We start from the raw sequence: 15,697 nt of genomic DNA, 5'->3' as shown, positions 1-15,697 counted from the left end.
ATCCTGTCTGACTGTGGAAGCAAAGCAGAGTCAGTGCTAATCAATATTTGAAAGGGATACCATCAAATATTGGAATCGGTTATATTTCAGGTGAAGGAATTGGAAAAAATCACTTTGTGAAGCTCGGCTTGGCAACAGCTGCTGCCACTCCTCTCCCTCCCCTCCCAGGGCTTCTTCCCCGCCTCCCAAGTCTTTCCTTTACTTCCCAGGCACACTGATGAAGCCCTTCAGTAGCTCTAACTTTGGGACAGGGAGGCAGAAAATGTTTTGAAATCAAGTCGCTTTCTTCTCTCCGTCTTTTCCTTCTTTTCCCCATGGCTGCTCCATGTCTGCAAACTTCATGGCACTTCTGAAGCAACTTCCCCTTTTCCATTGGCTGAGCACTTAAGTTACTGTACTACTCTCTAAACTAATGCACACCCTAATTTTGGCAATGTGTTTTAGCCAAAAAATTGAGCATTAGACTCGAGTAAATATGGTATTATCACTTAACTACAATGGCTCTATGGCAGACTAAACATGCTTAGCATTGGGTTAGGAAGACTGCAGAGTGGGAGCATCGGAGAGAGAGAAAAGAATTCAGAACTGGAGACCCAATTTGGGAATAAATGACTGAGTCCAGGTTTTCAAACATGTCTGCCCACTCATATTAGCAACACAAACTGGACCCACGTCTTAGAGAACAATGTTTGTACAAATGAATTAATGAGAAAATATCACTGCTTTTACTGGAGTAAAAGAACTGATAACTTGCTCTGAATTGGTGCCATCGCTTCCTCCTTTGGTTGCGGCCAGTTGTTATCTTGTAGTAAGGGAGCACAACAAGTACAACTTATAAAATCCAATCTATCCTTTTTATTCATTGAGTTTTCCAACAAATCTGAAGTTTCTTTGGGCTGGTTTCAGTAAAATGAAAGGAAGAAGACAACAGTTGGCAGATAGGCAGGTGGTTAAATTAAGCTAAATTAAGCTCACCAGATTTTTGTAAAGCGCACATAGCCCAATCAGTGATCACTCATCCCCTCACTGCTATCTTGCCACTCCTGGTCTATTGAGTTCACACTTCACAAAATAATTCATGGCATGCCCTGTGCTGAGTTTCCTGATGTGTGAAAATAAACTTCCTGTTCTCTTTCTATTTTTGACGTATGTTTAATAAATGTGCTGCTTATTATCTTTCTGAATATTTTCCTATAGGATAATGGCAACCACAACACCTTGGAGGAGTTGGTAAACGAAATTCAATAACAGACAAAAAGACAGCAAATGATACTTTTAGAGTGATTGACTTTAAAATGCAAACGAAAGGCATCTCTGAGAGATTACTTCGGCTAATCATTTTAGGCTTGTCTTTGAAGAATGTACCTTCATTTAAAATTGAAAATAAATGTTATTTTTCACTGTTCAGTATTCATGTCAGCATATTTAGCATATCAGCTATCACAGATAGTATAAACTGAACAGAACCTTGGAAAATATCCAATTTATTAATATTTTCTCTGTCTACTATCTTTCTATCTACTCAAATATTCATAATGAGTTATGTATATATTTTGCAAATATATATGCCCTTATTCATCGTTATGCATATGCACCAATTAATTAAATGATACTCAGGAATGTTTATCTAGGTACAGGAACACAGTTTAATACAGTATATGATTTTTTTTAGTTTGCCTCTTGAAAACACACCCTTTGAAATCATTAGAAGTAATTTACTAATTATTGTGATGTAAAGTTTATGTCATCAATTATCCACCCAGTTAAACCACATTTTGTTTGTATTGAAAAAAAAACCCTTCTTTTTTCCTATGAATGTGGCAGCAGCCACTATAAAGACACATTCCCCTCAGCCAGACTGGATGCAGTTCTGCATTGTCTCAAATTAATTATTCCTTTTTAATTGCATTATCTAAATAGAAATGACCTGCTAATTTAAAGGAAATCTATCCACACAAAATGAATTCTCTCTTACAAAGAAAAAAAGCCAGATGAACTTGACCTTGTATGAACTTGTTTTGATGTGGCCCAGATGGTAGGCTGCATGCTTGAATAGCAGGCTAAAGCAGAGGAAAAACTAATATAGTAAGATCTAGATTTATAGCCTTTTGCAAATTCCTACCTTGTATTGTCCTTTCAGCATCTGTTCTGCCCCCACTGCGGTCAGCTTCTATCTCTGGGGTCAGAGAGTCTGGAAGCACAGAAAGGTAAGGCTGACACATATTTCATTTGAGTCTTAGAGCCTCCTTTTTTACAACCTGTTATTCCAGTCCTGAATTACAATACAATCAACCTTTGACATGCTTTTAATGTTGAACAATGACTAGGTACCAGCGCAGTAATTTTTTGGAGAACCAAGATTAATGAGAAATAGATGTTTAAGTAAGATTCAAAACAGGGTGTGGGCATTTCAAAACCAATAAGTTAATAAAATTGACTGTTTATAATTTCCCCTTACAACAATAAAGATATCAAAGTTACAATCCAGAGGGGTGGGAGAATGCACATTTTTCTCAATAATGAAGATATGAAAGTTACAATACAGAGCAGGAGAAGTGCTCATTTTTCTCAACCGCAATAGGAGAAACCTGCCAAAGCGGGGTTTTTTTCAACCAGATTCTCTATTTTGCACACCACTTGAACCATACAGTAATCATACAAACGCAAAAGGTTGACTTCTTACCATTTAGGACCCTGAGATTATCTGTGGAAGCTGCCTGTTTCAGTGTCTGTTCTGCTTGTTCTCGCCGCTTTGTCTCAAATTCAAGTGCTTCTTGCAATTTCCTCTTGGCTTTCTTTTCCTTCTTTAACCTTTTCTGAATTATTGCTGTTGTGAAGGCAAAAAAAATTCAAATTCAACTTCATTTCCTCAGCTCTAAAAGTCTGTACATTTTAGATCGTTTAAAATGTTTATAAAAATAATTTATGTAAACTATTGCATGTGTGCTCAATATTTATTTAAACTAAACCTAGCTTTATTTTCATGGCTCAGTCGTAGAATTTTCTATACTAGTAAAATGTCTATAAGAAAGTGTGTCTACTCCTGGCTTATCACAAACAGTTCATGATCTTTTGCTGAAGCTATTTTTATGCATACTGCTATAAGTGTAATTCTTCAGGATCTAGGTCTGGGTCTTTAAAGCAATCTCAACAAAGAATATTTCAGAAACGATATGTGTATTTTGGAAGACTGTGTATTAATTTCAGAAGTCTGAATAGTATCATTGTATGTGAACATTCCCATTTGAAAAAATTATTTGTCATTTACCATGTTGCATATTTATAATTTAACATATCCCTTATATGTGTTTGTCATTTTGTTCTCTAAATATACTCACTCTCAACATATTAGCAATATTTGAAATGAACAGTCGTTGTGACTTTTTGATTATTTTCACCCAACAAAGTGGAGGTTGGAAAGTACTATTCCTATCAGGAGCTTAAACTTAGGTAAGAGACAGCTTATAGAATGGTTTTCCATTCTGGATCTGCATATACTATTAGGGTAAACAAACCTGTGCAATCTTTCAGAAATTCCTCTCAAGCTGTAACATGTTTGTATTTCTTCCGAGGTGCCCAATCCTATTAACTTTCCAGTTTCCACTTTCATTCTCCTTTTCTTTGGCACACATCATTTGCTACCTTCCTTGCCCTTTACTGCCCTCCTTATAGCGGGTAGAGGGAGAGTGTACATCATACTGACATCTACAGCAGGACAATGCTCATTGTCAAGTCAAACATCAGACAGATGTATGATTGTACAGAAATGGGATATAATTTATAAAATGGGTGTTTCTCATAGTTGTACAGATGCAGAGGTCTTCAAGGTGGAAAACCAATTTTAAGAGGATGTGTACAAAACAAAAAAAAATGCAATTTCTATTGGGCTTGCAAGAGTTCTCATGTCACTAAAGAGCTGATTTCTTCTTCTATCTTAGTTGTGAGTTAGATGGCTCTTGAGCAGCTTTATGCTTTTATTACAACCACACTGTAAACAACTTTAATGAATAGAAAGAAAGAACAGGCAGACCTCTGAATTATGTGCGTGTGGCACCTTATCTTTTGCAGGGAAGATTGTGGATTGCAGAGCTAAGGTAAGTAATGCTTTGCTATGCACCTGCCCGGTTAAGAAAGACGACATTACTTTTACTACAATCATACCAGCCTCTACAGTCAAAGCAGTCTCTAATTAGAGGATGGAAATGGAAATCAAAGGAAATGAGGGAAGTAAACATGTCATGTAGCATAACTCAGAAGAACTATAGTACACACATGCCTCCATATAAGGCTCCTTGCTATTCCGAGCATACAAAGTTTTACAACTAGTTCATTAGCTCACTTTTTCACCTATAATCCTGACACATCAGTCCTAAACATATTTACCTGTTAGTAAGTTTCACTGATCATTATTAATGATACTAGAATGTCAAAACACCATCTTTCTTTTAAATTGGGCATTCTTGTTTGTTTTTCATCACCATTATTTTATAATTTTATTTTATAATGATGATAATTAATATGCAGGATTAATATTAATTTAATACCAAATGAGCTTTGCTCTTAAATAAGCTAAGAATACATGCAATATTTATTCCCTAATATCCGTAAAATGTCCTTTCTGTTCAGACTGGCATGAAACATTTTGTTTGTACTTTGCTATCCAAGTGCAAAAGCCAATGCCCAGGAAAATTTACCAGCTGACAATGTATGCTGCTCTAGCTGTGCTATTTCTTCCTGCCTCAAACCATTTGGTAGCACACATATGGAAGACATAGAAAGATCCTGATTTGGCTTGCCAGTCTGTAGGAAGGCCTCTGGTCCCTATGAATGCCTCCTGATATATTCAGACATGAAAAAGGTCTAAGAAATCTATAATTAACATGGGCAAAATGATTAATTTCCAGATGTTCAGTAAACATCTGGATAATCTAGTTTTTCCCCAATCTGTCCATCCTTAGCATTTTGCACATTACATAGCCCTATTTGTGAAGTTATGCTTACAAACTGGCACTATTTCTCTACTTATCAGGTATAAAACTCTAAAATACAAAAATAAAATTTTGAAAAAGCTAAGATTTATTTAAAAACCTGTGTACTACATCTCATAATCAAAATATCTATTTTCACTGTACAACATTTGAAATTTTGAGGATTCCTTGGGACTTTGGCACAGTGATTTAACAAGTGTGGAGAATAAGAATACTGTAATTCTCCTTTCAACTAGATTCAAAACTGACTGTGGAACAACACAAAAATAATATAACTTTGTACTTAAAACCTTTAGAAAAACTAAGAGGTTTACATTGTCAAACTACATTGTATTTCAGCTAATTGTTCTTAGGAAAAGAAATGAAGGCTACAATCCTATATCCACTTACCCCTGAATACTTATTTTTGAGCAGACAAGGAGAGGATTATACTGTACAGCAAACTGCTCAAATAATTTGATATGAATGAGATGCTGCATGGAATATGTTCCCAACATTCAAGCAGCAACTGCACAGAGGTCAATTACTTTATTATCATTACCTCTGTTCTTCTGTTCCACGGCCAACTGTTTTTCAAGTGTTTCCCTCAGTTCTCGTTCCCTGAACAGTTCCATTTTGAGTTCTGTCTTTTCCAGCTGGACCTGCTTTTCTTGAGCTCGAGCATTGTCTATGGCGACCTTCAACAGGCCCTGTTTGAAGAGAAAGATTAACAGCATAATCTTGTGAAATGATCAAATCAATGTATGTTAACTTTTAAACTCCTAAAAGTAAGTTGTAACTAGGTTACAGACATCAATATCCATAAAACAATTTATAGACAACTTTTAAGGCGATGTAACTGACCAAATGAAACTCTAATCCAGTTAACATTAACTGCACTTAGTTATCACTGAAATATGTTGGATTTTTAATTGTTTATAATGAATTGTTAGTTCAACAAGCTATCCGAACCCAACTCACAGTCTGAAAAATCTAGTTCTTGAAAAGAACTCTAGACACAAAAAAACCTTTCATTTTAAAATGGCAAAGGAATTAGGTGGAGGAAGAAAAAGATGTATCCTCAACAGGAAAGATCATTGTATTGCTTTCTAATGTAGATAATGACGACCGTAATCTGATCTTGTTTGCTTGCAGAGAGGCTTTGGTAACCAAAGTGAACAAAGAAATAACATATGACAGTTCTTTATACTGACTAGTGCTCCAGTATGTAGATGAACTTACTGGGTAGAGCTGGGCATTCATTCAGTGCCCTCATTCATTCCCAGGCTAACTGACCTCGGTTGGTAGAGTTAAAATTACATAGGGAAACAGCATATTATACTATATTTCCTGTTTATACAAGGGCAATTTTACTGTAGTTATAGACCGATCACCAAATGAGCACAAACTAGAGGCAAGCCACAACAAAAGCAAGTAATACTCTAACTCTAGTGTGCTCATTATTGATAAAATGCTATTATTTGGCAGAAGTCTAAAAACAAGCCACAAGCTCCCTTGCAAAACAATGTTACTCAACAAGAAACAACATTTGTCTTCCAAATTTTGCAAAACATAAGCTTGTTTCATGAATATATTTTTCATAAATATATGGTTTCTTCTCGTGCTGTATAAAGTCATGGTCTTTCTGTTTAGTGCTTGTTCTTTATATAATTAAAAGCAAAGCCATTTATCTAATAGTGTCTATGTTGTTGTTGTTCATTCATTCAGTTGCTTCCGACTCTTCGTGACCTCATGGACCAGCCCACGACAGAGCTTCCTGTTGGCCGTCGCCGCAACCAGTTCCTCCAAGGTCATAGTCTTTCATTTTTAGTCATCTTCTTTAGACCTCAAGATAAACTGAAATTGAGCATATTCTCCTAAATTGCAGGAAAAATATGGTTTTTGATTTTTGAATTGCTGAATGCTAAGTAAACATATAAGCATATCCCATTGATTTCATAGTTAGGACTATGAAAAGAAATCAGGCTCATATGTGCAGCTAGAACTGTCTATGTTTGCATCATGTATAGACAACTTGTATGTAGCCTCCCTTTCTCACACCATAAGTGAATAGGAATAATGCACAAACTGAGATTACTCTGGGTTAAATGCCACAGTCACTGAATAAGAAACCCTAGTTCTCCAGGTAAACTCTAAAATCACAGTTTCAAACAATGTTGTGTTATAGCAACCACAACAAAACATCCCTTGTGGCAAAGTGTCAAGAAAACGTTCAAGCTCCCAGGCAAATCTCCTTTACATTTTGACTATCCCTTCTTGTTGAACAATAAAAACGAGCTGCTATGGCAACTGCCATCTTTACTCAATCAGCAACATTCATGTACATGTTTCTTCTTCATCAGGAACAAACAATTAGTAACAAATGAAAGAGATCATTACATCAAGTGCCCTTTTAGATCACCCCAATTAAAACTTTAGTTTAGCTGTATTTTAATTCTAACATACCAAATTCTAATTTTCTGCTCTGATTGCTCTTGTTGACTTATCTTTGAAAGATGTACTCGCAGTGCAAAGCCTAGAGATTTATTTAGCAAGATGCCAATGTTGGCACCACTTAACGTGTTGATTGGTTGTATTATCAGTAGCAATGGAAAATAAATTAGTATTAAACTATTATTGTCCTTGGCTGACAAAACACAATATTTTGCTGTTCTTTAAATATGAAACAATCATGGATAAACATGGAGAATAATGCTAAACTGCAACACTGATGGGTGTAATTTTATGTTAAGCACCTTTGCAAAAGTGTGAAGCTGATAAGAGCATGTTACATTTTCATTGGGCTTCAGCACCATGTCTTCTTCTCCACCCTATTCCCCTAACATATTTTTGAAACTCTTTCTTCTAATGTTGCTAATGGTAATGCACAGTCTACTGCTGCTCATTATATCTGAAAAATATTAGCATTTTTGGCTCTGAAACCCACTGGGGACTACTTATAACCTATGGAAAATGAACTTTCATTTTTAGAAGTTATATCAAGCACATCAGCAGGGCAGCCAACACAGACAAAATTTTGCACTTGGAGCCAAATTGATGCCAATACAAAATTGTTACTGCTGCCAATGAAAATCCTAATGTGATGTACTTGGAAAGAATAGGTATTAGCCTACATTCCATGTAGAAGCATGTGAGGAAAAGGCAAATAATGAAATAGCTAAGACCCTCATATGCCTTTGAGCCGTCAACAAATAATATTAAGTGTAGAGCTGAATGGATTTGTGTGAATTCTCGTAGGATCCTCTGTAATAGATTTCACAAAACAATGATATGTCAACTTGGCCATTGCTATAGCAAAATCCTCCTGTGTTATTAAATCTATAAAACTGCCAAACAATTTAAAATGCAGTAGAAATCCAGGATTGTAACATTGTGGTCAGTTATGCTGCTTAACTCTAATTGACTACAACAGAATTTACACACTGTAATTGTGTACAGGATTATTGAAAAAGCCATTTATAGTGAAAGTTTGCCAGTGATAATTTAAATGGAGATACTTGGCTTTGTTTTAAAGTAATGAGGCTGTGTCATATAAGTTAATCATTCCCCTTTAAACACTTTTAATCAACATTTGATCCCAATCTGGAGAAAGGTTGTGTGTATGTAATGCATGCTGTGACAAATCTGCATTGTATTGATTTTGACAAACTAGTTTTTTCTTGGAAAAACAACAAAGGGTCTTGTAGCAGTTTAAAGAATAAAAAGTTCTATTTGGCAAAGCTTTTGTGGACTCCAGCCTCCTTCATCGGAAGCGTGATCTCATCATACATCACACATTTGATGAAGTGGGCTAGAGTCCATCAATGCTTCCGCCAAAAAAAACCCTTGTTTTTCTTTAAGGTGCCACAAGATGCTAACTACGTATGTTTGAGGCAACAGACTAACATAGTCAAGTCCTTCAGATTTCACATGGAAGCAATAATGTTGAGTGATTTCATCATAGTTATTTTAATTATAGTTGCCATTTGATATTCAATTGCTGTCATACAGTCTTGAAATACATGTTGTTCTATTGAATCATGCCATGACCTTCTATGTGTTGAAGATGGTTCATAAAGCTATAGAAAACATGACAATGTTTCTTACATCCATAAATGGTACAAACATTTTTTATTGTACCTGCAAAATAGGTTTCTACCATTTGCAGACTGTGGGCAACAAAAAAGGGATTGACCTCGAATCGATTGCTAGTAGATATTGGGGGTTTTCATGTTTTAGCAGTTGGGGAACTTGCTGAAACCCGTGGCATTCAGGGCAGTCTGTATTGCTGGATCAATCTGTTTTGGCCCGATTCACTGTCCAGATGGACACCATGCCATCACCTTTTCATTGTACAGATCGGTGCTAAGAAAGGGCAGGCTTATCCCCATGTTGCTGTCACCACTCCTAGCTCGCAATGAATCTTGGTCCAGGAGCCCAGCTGTTGTGGTCATGCCCATGAAATCAGAGTGAAACATCTGTGTGACGAGCAAAAAGGACTTCCCTCCTTCTTGCTGGTGGGGAATGGACAGGCAATCAGAAGAAGCTCTGTATTAGCTAGGAGTAGCAACATCAACACAGAAAATGAGAATACAGTGTTGGTCCGACAATGAAGCAAGTTTGCCCAGGTACATCCAGATGGCTCCTTGGCTAGTCCAGGACATAAATGCTCCAGACTGACCTTAGCTTTAATGGCCAGGGTAGACTCACCCTGTGTGTTTTTGACACAAGCACTTTATTTCAGTCTGATTTCATCCCCCCCCCCCCTCCAGTTAGAAATGCATTGTGGAACGATGAAGTTATAACTGGGCAAAAATTGCTTTAGAAGTAGCAATCTATTTTTTTTAGATGGAGGGGAAGAAGGATGTACTAAATGAATGTAGCCCTGAAAACAAATCGCTGCAAGCTGGAAAGAGCAAGTGTTCTAGCTATGCATACTTCATCACCGTAAATGGAAAAGAGAAGCATACCCAGCATAAATAGTGAAGCAATGTCATGTCTACCATTTAGATGCCTTGTTATATTGTTTTGCGACCGATCAGCACTAGTGACACAATTCTTTCTTCAGCCTTGCAGATGTTCCAAAATCTTTTTGACTATCTGCTTAGCTAAGTTATTAAAATGAAACTGCAGCAGTTTGGAATGAGATCAATGGAATAGATCAGGATGTTGATGCAGCCCCCCCCCCCCCCCCAAATCGGAGTAATTCTCCTGAATATTACTGGCTTGTGTAGAGACACTTTAAACTTGCCACTAACTCAAAGATTTTGAGTAGGGAATCAAAGTGAAGGTAAAGTGCCTCCCCATCCAAGGCGTACTAATCCACCTTTTGGTGCACCAGGTGGACTTAAGGAAAATGCCTTCTTACTGGTGACAGTTAACCAGATTGTTCCCTCTAAAGCAGAGGTGTCAAACTTGTGGCCACATCCAGATGTTTCAGACTCCAAATCCTGGAAGCCCTAGCCAGGTTGTCTAATGGCCAAAAATTGTGGGAGCTGAAGTCCAAAACACCTGGGGGTCAACAAGTTTGACACCACTGCCCTAAAGAGACTTGCCTGGCACCTAATCTGAGGTCAGCTCAGTCTTACCCCAGCAAAGGGCCTTTTAAAATTATCCAAGATCTTTAATCCAGTCTGTTGTATCCCTGTTGAGCATTCTTAGGTTATTTTGACATTTGTTTTATCTGTGCAGATTGCTTTGATGCTTTGTTCAAATTGTTGTGCTTTTAATAATATTATTTGTTTATTTTAAGTCCTCTGTTTTCACACTTAAAATTGCTCAGTCTCTACACTTGCCCATACTGTAACTCTTGGCACGAGAAATGATACATGTGGCAGTAAGAGGAACAGCCTTTTTCCATGTCACCCCTCTTTTGTGGAATTTGTTTCCCAGATTTGCTAATGCCTTTTTTCAGATTCTTCAGATTCTTAATTAAAAGACCCTTTCAATTGAATTTCTCTAGGTAAACCTTTGAAGTATTTTCTCTGCACTGTCATTGTTCTTAGCATTGTTTGCTACGGTTTGTGTTTGTTTCTATTATTTATTGTAAATTGGCCAGGAAGTCTTGATGGCTGGTTTAGAATGAATATATATATATATATATATATATATATATATATATATATCACATTATACTTTAGATTTTTTGGTAAGCTACCCAGGGATTATTGACTAAAGACAGTGTACAATTCATTAAAAACACTTTTGGCTAGACTACGTCTTTCCCTGGGGAAAATGTGTTTTCATTCATGATTTGAAATAGTGTAGATCACTTAGCTACAGCCTTATGAGTCCATCTAGATGGCTTTTTGGAGATCCCTTTCCTTACCTATGGTCCTATGAGACTGTCTAGATGGCCTTTGAGGGTCCCTTTCCTTACCTATGGTCTTATGAAACCATCTAGAGGGTCTTTGAGGGTCCCTTTCCTTATTGATGGTCTTCTGATGGCTTTATGAGATCATCTAGATGGCCTTTGAGGGTCCCTTTTCTTACCTATAGTCTTATGAGACCATCTAGATGGTCCTTGGAGTTCTCTTTGCTTACCTATGGTCTTATGAGATCATCTAGATCAGGGGTCCCCAAACTAAGGCCCATGGGCCGGATGCGGTCCTCCAAGGTCTTTACCTGGCCCCTGTCCTAAACTTTAGACTTGATCTAAGTCTGCAACGACTTGAAGGCACACAACAATCCTAATTTTGGACTATTTCATCATAGTCCGGCCCCACAACAGTCTGAGGGACCATGAACTGGCCCTCCACTGAAAATGTTTGAGGACCGCTGGTGTAGATTGTGGGTTACCTATTTTCTACTTTGGATTACCTCTTTATAGTCAAAGCAGTGAGTATTTTGAACTCTCAGTTAATTTCCTGCTTAAAGGTATCAGTAACTCCAAAATCACTTGGTATTCTGATTCTTTAATTGCAAGATTCAAACACAGGTATTTTATACACCCACCATCATGAATACAAACAGCAAGATAGCTCTCCCCAACTACTTGTAACTTTCCATTCTCATTAGCATTCCGGTGAAGACAATGTCATTCTCATAAATGTTTGCAGAAGGCAGATAAAAAAGGTGGTGAATACTGTTGGTGCTAAATTGCAGCTTTTGTTTGATCTAATGCTTGCAAATTATTTTGCAATATTCATATCTTTTTGCAGTACAGGAAATTCCCAAGTGCAAAAGTAATCACTGTTTTGTTTTTAAACATGACTTCATTTTGCGGACTCCTTCTAAACTGTAGCATCAGTAGCATCCATTTTATTCATAAATCAAATATTATACCTGTATTTAAAATTATATCTTCAAACTAACTGTAGGTGTATCTTTTATTTCTGGTTCAACTGATTTTTGTTATTTATCAAAAAAAAAAAAAGCTTTGGTTACAACATCTAAAAGCTCAGGATGTACAATTGTGAATTTCAAAAACAGCATTCCAAGTTTTTTTTATTTGTGAATTGATTGTTTTTAAATACATTTACAAACACTAATTGTAAATGCATTTTAAGCTGTCTATGAAGTATAAAATAATGTAAGAAAGGTGTAAGGTTTAAAACTGTGTAAAATATACAGCAGTTTCTAAAGAGAGTCTAAAGAAAACACTATCTCTTACCATCTTTTTCATATCCTGTGATAATAATGCACTAGGATTAAGGCTATGCATTGACAGGATCATACCCAGAACTGGGACTAAATTATTGTTTCCCAGAAGCCCCTGCCAAAATAACAGTTCCCCAGCACATGGCACTCTTAAAAGGAATTTTGGTGCAAAACAGCAATAATGAGAACATGATTCCTGGGACTCCTATCCCTGACAAATGATTTGGCTTTAGTTTGTCCCCTCAGAAAGAAATCAAAAATGTTTCTAACTGGGCATGGCAAAACAAGGAATTAATTTTAGCTCAGTCCATTTTACTGTATTTACTTGAGTATAATGTGCCATCGATTGTAATGCACACCTCAACTTTGAAGTTGTGCATTGCAAAAAAAAAAAAAAAAAAAGATTTGTTGTTTAATATAATGCATGGTTTTTTTCCTTGCCTTGTTGGGTGTTCTCTTGCCTGCCTTGGAATAGCCAACAGGCAATGGAAGCTGTGCCCCTACATCAGGCTGAGGTTGGTGAACTCGCCAGCCTCAGCCCGACGGACAAATTGCAGCATCCCAGTAAAGGCCTCATTCACAAAGCCCTCAAAACTGAGAGGGAGGATTTGAAGGCCTTGTGAATGAGGTTAGTTGGGACGTTGTGGCCCTCCGTCAGACTGAGGCTGTTGAGTTCACCAGTCTTGGCCTGATGAATGGGCATAGGCAGGTTTACGTGCATGATTCTAGCACACTATCAAAACTAGTGCACACATCACCTTTGGCTATGTAATTTAGCCCCAAAAAAGTCATCACAAGATTTGAGTAAATATGGCATATCATTTTGGACTACAGATTGGGGAGACCATGATACTAATTTAGTTTATTGTTTTAAAACATTTTTATGCTGATTTCAAATTGTTTTAGTGCTATTGATAGTTTAATTATACTTTTAGTGATAATCTATGCTATACTTGGTTTAAATTGTAAGCCACCTTGGCTTCTGGATCTCAAAAAGAGGCAAAAGAAAGAATTAACAATAATAGAATCATAGAGTTGGAAGAGACCTCATGGGCCATTCAGTCCAACCCCCTGCCAAGAAGCAGGAAAATCACATTCAAAGCACCACCGACAGATGGCCATCCAGCCTCTGCATAAAAGCCTCCAAAGAAGGAGCCTCCACCACACTCCGGGGCAGAGAGTTCCACTGTCAAACAGCTCTCACAGTGAGGAAGTTCTTCCTAATGTTCAGGTGAAATCTCCTTTCCTGTAGTTTAAAGCCACTGTTCCGTGTCCTAGTCTCCAGGGCAGCAGAAAACAAGCTTGATCCCTCCACCCTATGACTTTCCCTCACATGGCCATCATGTCTCCTCTCAGCCATCTCTTCTGCAGGCTAAACATACCCAGTTCTTTCAGCCACTCCTCGTAGGGCTTGTTCTCTAGACCCTTGATCATTTTAGTCACCCTCCTCTGGACACTTTCCAGCTTGGCAACATCTCCTTTTAATTGTGGTGCCCAGAATTGGACACAGTATTCCAGGTGTAGTCTAACCAAGGCAGAATAGAGGGGTAGCACGACTTCCCTGGATCTAGACACTAGACTCCTATTGATGCAGGCCAAAATCCCATTGGCTTTTTTAGCCACCGCATCACATTTTAGGCTCATGTTTAACTTGTTGTCCACAAGGACTCCAATATCTTTTTCACACATACTGCTGTCAAGCCAGGAGTCCCCGATTCTGTATCTTTGCATTTTATTTTTTCTGCCTAAGTGGAGTATCTTGTATTTGTCCCTGTTGAACTTCATTTTGTTAGTTTTAGCCCATCTCTCTAATCTGTTAAGATCGTTTTGAATTCTGCTCCTGTCTTCTGGAGTATTAACTACCCCTCCCAATTTGGTGTCGTCTGCAAATGTGATGATCACGCCTTCTAATCCTTCATCTAAGTCATTAGTAGAGATGTTGAACAGAACCGGGCCCAGGATGGAACCCTGCGGCACTCAACTCGTGACTTCTTTCCAGGATGAAGAAGACACATTGGTGAGCATCTTTTTGGTTCGTTTGCTTAACCAATTACAGATCTACCTAACCATAGTTTTGCCTAGCCCACATTTGACTAGCTTGTTTGCCAGAAGGTCATGGGGGACCTTGTCAAAGGCCTTACTGAAATCCAGATATGCTACATTCATGGCGTTCCCCGCATCTACCCAACTTGTAACTCTATCGAAAAAAGAGAAAGATTAGTCTGGCATGATTTGTTTTTGATACTGATTTAATTTTTGTTACTGATTTAAGTTTAGTTATAGCCAAAAATGGAAAGGAAATTATGATTACGAAACTGATGATTAATATAAAGAGGTGTGGAACATCACAATAAACGATAAAATGACTTGTGAAATAAAATGTAAAAAGGGATTAGTGAAAAGAAATTTTGAACATATATTTGTCAAAGAGGAAATAAAACCAAATCAATATACACTAGCAGTTTGGAGAAGAGATCAATATAAGAACTATTACTATTAAGAATGAATATATGGTCCATGGATGGTGGGTGCACTTAGGGATTACATGTATAAAAATATATGATTAATTGTTTAACTGATTTATTGTATGTTTTGTGTCAATGTTAGTTGTTTGTGATTTGTATAATTTATTTATTATAAATAAATTAAAATCTTTTTTAAAGAAAGAAAAAAGCAAGAGGACTAGATATAAAATATAGTGAACAAAGGTGGATTTTTGTTCACATAAATGAATTGCATTCATCCAGAAAATGAACACTCCAAAGAGGAGCAGGATGTGAACCCATGAGGACTTGCATGGTGGAAAGTCTGTTTGAGGCCCCTTCTACACTGCCATATAAAATCCAGATTATCTGCTTTGAACTGGATTATATGGCAGTGTAGAAGGGGCCTAAGTAAGATTCTAGCATAGCTTCAGATTCTAAATAGAGCCCCCTAAACTGCAATTCCCAGGATCCTATGGAACCATGCCATGGAAAGGACCCAAGGGCTGGCATGATTCCCTAGCAGTGTCGTCTTTATTAAAGAGTAAGTTCTACTGTGTTCAGTAGGGATTTCTCCCAGATGAAAGGACTGTATAGGATTACAGGGAAAATTTATCAATTTATTGAGTGATTTCTACCCTACCTTTC

The 15,697-nt window shown here is 37.3% G+C and overlaps 1 protein-coding gene across 6 annotated transcripts in view; it reads right to left on the bottom strand.

The window, feature by feature from the left end:
• dach1 (dachshund family transcription factor 1) overlaps positions 1-15,697 on the bottom strand; it is a 399,470-nt gene that overhangs the window by 34,601 nt on the left and 349,172 nt on the right. For all 6 annotated transcript variants that reach the window (XM_008106857.3, XM_062975577.1, XM_062975581.1 and 3 more), the window contains 3 exons: positions 5,530-5,677; positions 2,684-2,827; positions 2,123-2,191 (listed from right to left, as the gene is read on the bottom strand). In XM_008106857.3, coding sequence (XP_008105064.2) covers positions 2,123-2,191; positions 2,684-2,827; positions 5,530-5,677 — 361 coding nt within the window. The remainder of the gene's footprint in view (positions 1-2,122; positions 2,192-2,683; positions 2,828-5,529; positions 5,678-15,697) is intronic.

This window comes from Anolis carolinensis, chromosome 3, assembly GCF_035594765.1.
Source record: "Anolis carolinensis isolate JA03-04 chromosome 3, rAnoCar3.1.pri, whole genome shotgun sequence".
Taxonomy (NCBI): Eukaryota; Metazoa; Chordata; class Lepidosauria; order Squamata; family Dactyloidae; genus Anolis; species Anolis carolinensis.
The sequence above is the reverse complement of the archived record's forward strand: the minus strand, read 5'-3'. Positions and strand labels throughout refer to the sequence as shown.